This window comes from Musa acuminata, chromosome BXJ2-8 (genome assembly GCF_036884655.1).
Source record: "Musa acuminata AAA Group cultivar baxijiao chromosome BXJ2-8, Cavendish_Baxijiao_AAA, whole genome shotgun sequence".
In the NCBI taxonomy this organism is placed as follows: Eukaryota; Viridiplantae; Streptophyta; class Magnoliopsida; order Zingiberales; family Musaceae; genus Musa; species Musa acuminata.
The window spans coordinates 47,372,508-47,382,276 of NC_088345.1; the positions used below are offsets into that span (position 1 = coordinate 47,372,508).

Sequence of the window (9,769 nt, forward strand, 5' to 3'; positions counted from 1 at the left end):
AGGTCTTCAGATGAGTTGGAGGAATATTTCAGAAACCAAAATTTACTAAACAAAGAGGATTACTTCATTAAATTCAGTATTAAGTGACTCATTCTTCATCGAGAGTTAGAAACCTCATTCAATTTTTCTTTTCAAAATTTCATTCGTTAGTTTTTTTTAATAAAGATCTTAATTGTCAATAGCGAGATCCTAAAATAAAATTTTTATCTTTATCGCTTATCCTTTTCTAATAAATTTATAAAAAAATAAAATAAAAATAAAATATTTTCTTACTTATGTTTAAGGACATTTTCATTTACAATGAATAATTGTCCAATCCATTTCTTTGAATTTACAACTAACGATACGTATCGAAGTAAACATTCCAATATAAACTTATAATTGATCACACCAACAACAGCATGACACCATAATGGAGCACAAATATGTCCTTGTTTCTAAAAAACAAATTGCATGCGCTGAAAAGATCAATTACAGGATTATGGATTATACAATGCACGATTTATTGCTTCAAAGTTCGACAAGCATCGCCATTGATCTGGGATGTATAATTATTTATTATGCTAATTCAAGTTTTAGAAACTAATAAAGTTCTTCTCCTTCAGGCTCTCGATCGTTTCCTTGATGCTAGTTTCCAGAGGGATGTAGTCGAGGCCCAAGCTTTTAAACTTTTCCTTGGAGACTTGGTATACCGGCACAAAGGGCTTGTCATCTGCACACCTGCCAGCGTTATAGTCACAGCTTAGCACACCAAAAGGAGATGGCAGCCACGGAATGTACTCAAATTACAGCTTCCTTTTATAGAATCATTTCTTCAGCCATTAGTGACCGATGAACAAGCAATGCAAAAGACCTCTCGATACAATGTACATGGCAAGAAGAACAAGCTGGTCATAGCCGCTAAATGAGTAATACCAGAGGAAAGCTATGCCAGCATTACAGAATGTTACTGACTAATTTATATGGCGCACATAATCAGATATCAATATGATTGGATATTCAAAAATCTACAACTCTTTCAATTCAAAGCAAAAGTTAACTACTACGAACTTCATACAGTAGAACTTAGAAGAACACGATGCTATTTCATTATTGCTATGTTTTTAATTCTAGGAGAGATGGTTCTATGTAATACTTCGAATTGGATGGATGACGATAAAGAGAGCGAAAGTGAAGACATAAGGATAATAAATAAAATAAAATAAGCAATTGCATTATCCATTGGCCTAATCTAAAGAACAGACATATTATAGAAGCACACAATAATGAGACCATGCGGTCTGCCTAATCTGGAACTTCGATTTTATATTCAATATACATCAAAATTGCAATTATACAAAATGCCTAATAATAGAACCATAAGCCGTCGTGTTCCAATTATTTGGAATCAATTATATGGATCTTTTCCTACCATCGAGTCATGTATAAGATAATAATTTTAGTTGAATAAAATATCATTCAAATCCTTTTTTATTATTACTACTAAGTACTAACATCTTCTTAAGCCGTCCGCTAACCCCTTTGCACCGCAACTATTAATTAATCATCTTTTCAAGCTATAACATACATGTTTACTTTGGACATGTTCATCTTAATTTGGTTACTCCTCGTTTTATATTTTATTGGAAACACACCTAATTCTCTATGATTGAAGTCATTTTTTTTTTATCCTCCCTAATAATTTTGCATGTTCATCTCAACATTCTCATCTTAGTTACTAAAACTTTTTTGTGCATATTCTTTCCAAACAATCCAATACTCAGATTGGTAGCCACAAAACAGCCAATGCACCTCCCAATTTTAATTATCTAATTTTTATTTTATGAACAATGTCTTCATCAATCTCTCCATTTTTTCAAAAATAGATCCAAGAATTTTTTTATTTTACAATAAAAGCTAAACACCATTAAAAAATTGCAATACTATGGGAAGCATGAAACTTGAAAGAAAGATCAGTAACCACCGAGCAAACTCTTCAGATATAACGAATAGAATTTTGTCATCAATCAAAAAGACTTGTAAACACGACACTTGGATCACAAGACAATAAAAGCAACTGAAAATAGTAACTTACTTATCAGGGAGTTGAAAAGAAGGATAAAGTTCATGTATGATCTTCAAAAGCTCTGAGTAATGAACAACTCTTTCGACAAGACAGTATCTTCCCGATGCTGAGGGAAGTTCAAAAGCCAGAACGTGTGCCATGGCAACATCTTGAACATTTACCCACCCATAGGTTGCATTAGGAAAGGTGGAGGAACCTAAAGACAAAAAAAACAGAGCCAAAGTCATAATTCTCTTATACGAACCATTTTCTAGAAAATAATTACCAAGATTTGGAAGAATCAAAACAGTTCTAGGATATAGATCACAACCAAAACATTCAACACTGCATATTGAGACAGCAGGCACTTAAAATACATGAACAGAACATGATCTCGAAATGTCATATTGTTTGGTTGCCTGAAAAAAACTGAAGTCAGCATTAACAACATATTCTTCCCATCCTCAACATAGCCATCAGGCTACATTTGCCTACTCCTAAGCAATAAATATTTAATTTTAAGATTCAGTATCCAAGATCACATCATCAATATAAGTTTGTCTAATCAAAAAAAGAAAAGGCAAAAAGAAAACTTCATTAATAGTTCATACTTAGCAAGTGAAACTTTGCTCATCTATTCCTACGTATCGAACTCATCGAAAATCCGAACCTTAACAGCATTGAGCTACAACTAATATTTGCAACGGGTAGTCAAATAAATATTGTATAACGCCAATGATCTTTTAAAAGATTAATAAATTTTGGCACAGATACATAACATATATAGATTCGTACAATCGGTGGTATTCCTATATTTAGTATTTTAAGAGATACTCGGCTGACTTTCTTTTTCGATTTTCTTGATAAATGAAATAGAATAGAGTGCTCCTATTTTTACCGAGAGTCATCCACCTCCCATAGATTTGATTCCTTCCCGTATAAAGAAACTTGCAATGCTAACCCCATTTGTAATTCCATCAATTATATATCTATAAAAAAACTGAGTTAGTTCGGTTAATCCCCTTATACCCATCGTAAAAACCTTAGTATAAAAAAAATCTAAGTAACAACGATTATATGACCAATCAAAATTCCTTCGAAATTGAAAGTATTAAGTAATCAGAGCGGGCGGAGAGAGAGGGGTTCGAACCCTCGGTACAAAAAACTCGTACAACGGATTAGCAATCCGTCGCTTTAGTCCACTCAGCAACCTCTCCCAATTTAAATAAAATTGAAATTTCAATAAAATTTTCAAATGAAATTAAATTAACTATTTCAATGAAAATTGAAATTAAATAAAAAAAATAAAAAAGGAAAAATTTTAGAAGAACATAATCTCATAACTTCAAACCTAAACTTTAAATTACCCTGTCTAATTGTATTAAAATTGCATGGACAATATAGATATGAACATAATAATCACATGACTTGCTACAATCAAGTTGTCTACAATAAGCAGAGCAAACTAGCAAATGTTAACGGTGAAAATGTTGGGATGCCTCTTAAATCCAGCAAACTTAATGTGAGAATTCAGTGTTGTTAAACATGAAGCTGTAACAACTAAGGGCAACAGAATGCAGTGGAAATTGAGAATAAATTTGAAAAAGGGATGCACTGCAATTAAATGTTGGCCATATCACAAGAATACAGGAGGCAAACAAAATAGAAGTGATAAATCTAGATGCTAAAGCTTCAAGCTGCAAATACACTTGCTACTTTAATCAACTAAAAGAGAAAAAACAAGATTCTTTCACAATAGACCAAAACACTCTTTCCCTAAATACTCTTGTGTTGGATCATGCCTTAGAATAACCAGCATAACACCAATATATAATTCATCATGTAGACAAAATAAACAAATGAGCAATCTATAGATGTATCAAATACTCTTCTTTCTTTCCTTTAAAATATGAACCAAAAGGAAGGAAAAGGATGGGATAAAAAGGAAAGGAGAGAAAGGAAGGTACATGCATCTCAAGGTATCATCTCCTTTCAATTGCATTGATGGCCTTTATTTTATGACAGATATATTACATATATATTCAAGAAGAATTCATAGGATAAGAATCGTCAGATCTATTTGGCCAAATGAGCATATCATCATCAGTTTGTACAGTTATCTGGCAGCTAGAATGGAATGATGCTAATGGTAAATGACAAACTTCAAATGATGCTAATGGGCAAACAGAAACCAAGGCCTCAATATCTAACTGCCACAGCATGAAATCACTTGATAGCCAGCCAAATAGTCATTTCCAATAATATCATTTGCGATTTAGAAGTTGTCATGATATTGGCAAACTTCATTTGAGACTGACAAATTGCAGAGTAAAAGTTCCAAACTAGGATCAGATTTGAAACAAATTAAGCTTCATACCATTTATTAGGTTCAGGATTGCAGCAGAACTTGTGTTAAGTGTTGACTGCAGAAGAGGACCCATGACCATTCCTGGATTTATCGTGGCTATGTCCATGCCATTCTCTTTAGAAAACTTCCAAGCAGCTTCCTCTGCCAAAGTCTTCGAGAGTACATACCATTTCTGGGGTAATATGAGAGATCTTAGAAAACATGCATAATAAAATGAAGTTGAAATATTTTATTGAAGGCATCTACAAAGAAAAAAGATTTGAGCTATAATAAACTTAAATCCAAAGAAACTAACTGATATCAAACAAATAGAAGGTGCAACAATACAGACATGGACAATATTATTTATGATAATTACAGGCGAAACATAAATATGAATAGATTAGAGATTTACTGGGAAGTTTTAAGCAGGCCATGTATTGTCACTTCACTAAACGCACCATATTGCAGAATTCAGAGTTTAATTATACTTTGAGGCAATAAGTTTGGCCAAATTAGTAAATCGTAATTCTAAAAACCTGGGTAAAATCAGTACTAGATACTATGATTTAACAACTTTTTATTTCTTTCTCATTCCCAACCGAGAGAATCCACTGCCAAGGCTGAAACAGTCTGCTTTCAGCACCACATTGACCACAACCAGAGTACTGCTATATTACACTGCTATACATAAGTATTTAGGTGTTCCTTCATGCCAGACTATCATCCAGATAGAATGGGTTTTATTAGTTGGTATTCATTATTTTCTTCTAGTGATAATTTACATGCAGGACTGATCTGATCCTAGGATGCTACAATCCCTTCCAAGCTGAAAACAAGACTACAAGGTGGTGCAATCTCTTTCAAACTAATGCCAAACCATCATCTTCACACTTGAATGGGACATAAAATCTCAGCCAGGAGAAATTAAGCATTATCTTGAAGACCAATTTAAGATTGTATAATACAACTTTCAAACTAGCTAGCATGGCCATGACAATCAGTCTTCAGTTATTATAAACCACATATAGCAGTCTTCATAACTTTAACAGTATGGTTCTCCAAAATCATCCAAGTGACTGTATATTGTATTCAGAAGGTTACTAGATAAACTTGTCTCACAACCTCCGCATAACATTGTGTATATTATCTGGTGTGTTGCGAAAACATGACAGAAAGGTTTTCTAAAATAAAGGAATCTTTTGGCATTAAATTAGCATTTTACAAAGGTTATCGCCGTGATGTGCGGTACCTTTCGATAAAATAATATAGGGAGCACTGAAATAGAATATAGATAAATTAAAACCTATGACATGATTGCAGTTGAAAAGATAATACACAAACAAAAAAACTATCCAGTACATACTGTCAGATACCTTTTGCTGCTCGCAAACCTCAGGACTTGAAAACCATGTCTCATCAACAACTACATCAGGAGTTCGTGGTTTACTATTGCATGCAACAGCAGCCATTGATGATGTCACCACTACCTTTTTCACAGACGACTTCTTACAGGATGCCAAAACATTGAGTGTGCCCTTCACTGCAGGCTCAATTATCTCAGCCTAAAATTTAAGTAAATAAATCAGATAAAGCTTGATATCATTTGCAAATAGATCAAGAACCCCATGGTCCTCTTGATAAGCAACATCTAATAGCAGATACTCCAAAACCATTGTATCATGTAACAGAGAATCAATAACAACTATTTCTTTGGTGGAACTCTTAGCGGGTCTTATGGTTTTGTAATAACAGCTGATAGAAATAGAAAGCAATAAAATTATGAAAACAGTCCTTTCTATATGCTTTTACTGAGTTTTCAAGGCAAAAAATATCCCAAAAATATTGCATTTTACATGGGGCTAGTTACTAATCACACAGTTTACAAAGAAACAAACTCATTTATGTAAAATGGATGGTGAAGGGCCATTGGATGGCCCTCATGTTCCATGCCGTTACCAAACAGATTTACACTGGGATACCTTCACTCTTCGTTGCTGTTACCTAACAGATGCTGTACTGGCATTTCAACTAGATATCATCTATTAGGTATAACCTTGTTCAATAAGAAAACAGAAAAAGGAAAGGGATATTCTAAAACTTTTATAACTGCCTTAATGTGTAAGTGTCATGACCCGGGCCTGATGGGCTAACTGGCCTATCAACTTCGTTTGGTCTAAACCACTGACCAAAATGCTTAAGCTGAAGTTGATACCCTAGCATAGTGCATGTCTGTCTACGGGTAGCCCTTTCCTACTCGAGCCCCCTCACCATGCCCAAATGCTAGGTCGGCTCTGATACCAAATATAATGACTCGGGTCTGATGGGCTAACTAGCCTATCAACTTCGTTTGGTCTAAACCACTGACCAAAATGCTTAAGCTGAAGTTGATAGTAGTACACTCATCAGACCCTTATAAGTCAATCTTAATTCTGCCCACTTTCGATGTGGGACTAATCAGGGGTGTTACAGTAAGTGTTGCATTTAGGGACATGCTCAGAAAGCAAGGTTCAAAGAGAAAATGTAAGTGAATGAGCATAATTATATGTGCATAAATAATAGAGTTGTGAAATTAAAGAAACTTGTCAAAAATTAAACAATATAGTAACATTTAATATGTAAGATGTTGCATTTAGGGACAAGCACAGAAAGCAAGGTTCAAAGAGAAAATGTAAGTGACTGAGCATAATTATATGGGAATAAATAATAGAGTTGTGAAATTAAAGAAATTTGTCAAAATTAAACAATATAGTAACATTGACAAGTTGGTTTGGCAGTAGAGAACTATAGATCATAAATGTAAACCTGTGGATTCGTGACTGCAAGATATAAAGGAGATGCAGTGTGAAAAACACCATCACAACCCTCAACCACAGCATCAAAGGACCCCTCTTCTAATAAGGTGGCTTTAAACAAAAGCAACCTCTCGGTGGCTCCCTCCAGAGCACGCAAGTGCAGAGTCTTCTTTTGATCAGCTGACAAGAATGATTTCAAAATATTGAAAAGAAGACATAAGAATTAAGATGGGGAGGAAGTATACAAATATATAATCTTATATCATCAATACAATTATTATATTAAGGGTCCCAACATGATTTCAGTCAGCAATATTAAAGGAAGATCAGATTACAGTCAGGGTAATTTAGGTTTCTTCCCACAAGATATATCCAATAAACCTGGTGTTTTAGGCAAAGGCTATGAATGTAAAGCAATAGGCAAACAGAGTAGGAATATTTGCGTGCATATTTACAATAAAAGATTCTTTCAAGGAAACAAACATCGAGCAGGAAAATATCATGTAAATCAGTTTTACATGGATTGATGCAATTGAGCAGGAAAATACTTCAAAATTACTACTCTCTTGTTTATGCAAACTGTAGCCAATTGAAAAATATTAAATAAGTACAATCTTTGAAACCCGCATCTAAATTTTAAGCCCATTAATCAGAAACGGTAATCATTTGCACATTCAGGATTGTTACTTGTTTTCATTTCTAATAGTCGGATACTCAGCCGAATGATGATTACCTTCAATCTTTTTGCTCTGTTTTTTAATTTTGAAAGTTACACACACCACAAACAGACATCATTTTGGATATACCCCAAGAACAGTTTCATATTTGCAGAACTTAGCAGCAAGCAAACCTTCCATAACTTCATATTTTTCATGCCTTTTCAGTGTATCATTTTACAAGTTCATAAATTCTCCCACCTAGGAAATTTTCCCAGAGAACAACTTTCGAGTGTACACATGCAATACTAGACTTGAGATTTATAATGTGTATATGTGCAAAAAAAAAAACATTCTTTCACAACATATAAAAAGTAACTCGTGAGGCTTAATGACCAATTTGATACTCAGGTGACAATTCAAATCATAAGATCAATTCAGATCATGATGCAGATGTGCGACTCACAACATCCGGAATAAATAACATAGGCTTCCCACTCCTTTGTTCTTAGGATTCGAGCTCACGCAATCATCTTGTGCGATTGCAAAAGTACCGAAACCATTTAGAAGGGAAGAGATCCAAACGATCGAGTGTGTGTTAGATGAGTCGAATCTACTCTTCAGAAGAATACCGAGTTTAGCACGAACCAGGGTCACGCACGGAGGCGCGTACGGTGTAGCCGCGCTGGAGGAGGAGCTTCACAAGCCACGAGGCGATGAAGCCGGACGCGCCCGTGACACAAACCACCTTCCCGCCGTCGCTCATCGTGACCACAACTCTCGCTCGGCCGGTCGCTGTTTTAGTGGAAGAGCAGGCAAAGGATCACAGTGGTCTGTCGAGAAGGCCGCTCCTCCGCGGCATAAATAGGGCGCCAAAGGCGGAACATAATTACCGGACGGCCAACTCCATCCGCTGCTCTAACACTAACATCACATGACGTAACGAATTACGACACCTGCCTGCGGCGGCACATCGCATCTTGCGTAAGCAGTTGCGATATATACATATATATATATATATATATAGGCTTTGTTGTGTTTAACTATCTGTATAATTGTTTGTCTAAGTTTGACTAACTTTTATTCCTCCAAGGATGATAGCTACTCTAACCAACGAGATGGTACTCATCACTCACCTACTTACTGGCTGAGGAGCCAGAGAAGCTATCCGGCCCGTTGCTTGTCGACACATATGTCACCCTATTGAAAGGTCGCAACGTATGGTATGGTCAGATGTGGACGAAGGATGAGCTCACTTTCGAGATAGGCGATAGTATAAACGGAAAGGGACAATTCAAGTAATCTTACCGCTTGTTTTAGACATGAATTTAACCATGGAATGATCAGTCTGCTGACAGAGTGCCTATCGCTAAACGCTCGTAGTCTTTTGTCATGGTGTGCCTGTTGTGCGTGCATTTCATGAACTCCTAAGTCAACCCAGCTTGAGTGTTTTGGATCCAGAAGGAAGAAGCATGTTGCTCCTGCTGAGCTATGCCCCATTCTGGAAACACTTCACAAGATATTGAGGAGACAAAAGATGGATGATTATTCAACATTTCCCCTGCTTATTTCAAGTCCGTTCATATGTTTGGATTCACAAGATTTCACTTTGGTCACTGACTCGGGTGCGATCGTTCAAGCACTGAAAGACAAAACAATGAACGATCCTCGCGATCGAATTGAGCTGGCACTGAGTCATGCTTTCGACAGGCCATCGATGTCGACTTCGATGCGCTGTCATGCTCGTTGTTCAGCTTGATGAGTTTTGCAGTTGGAGTAATAGGGTCTTTTTTCTTTTGTTGTCCGAATCAAATGTCTGATGAGTTGGAGGAATACATCAGAAACCAAATTGACTCAAAAAAGTTTACTTACTAAAGAGGATTAATCCATTGAACTCACTATTAAGTGACTTATTCTTCATCAAGAT

General features: G+C 35.7%; 1 protein-coding gene and 1 non-coding gene across 2 annotated transcripts; both read right to left on the reverse strand.

The window, feature by feature from the left end:
• Positions 1-413: 413 nt before the first annotated feature.
• LOC135619799 (phenylacetaldehyde reductase-like) lies at positions 414-8,696 on the reverse strand. Its single transcript, XM_065122148.1, has 6 exons — positions 8,491-8,696; positions 7,197-7,366; positions 5,768-5,956; positions 4,422-4,584; positions 2,075-2,261; positions 414-720 (listed from the first exon to the last, which is right to left on the reverse strand). The coding sequence occupies exons 1-6, from the start codon at positions 8,606-8,608 to the stop codon at positions 576-578; spliced, it is 972 nt and encodes a 323-aa protein (XP_064978220.1). The 5' UTR covers positions 8,609-8,696; the 3' UTR covers positions 414-575.
• Positions 3,174-3,261, reverse strand: TRNAS-GCU (transfer RNA serine (anticodon GCU)). The gene has a single exon. It is a non-coding gene; the product is annotated as a tRNA-Ser (tRNA).
• Positions 8,697-9,769: the final 1,073 nt, after the last annotated feature.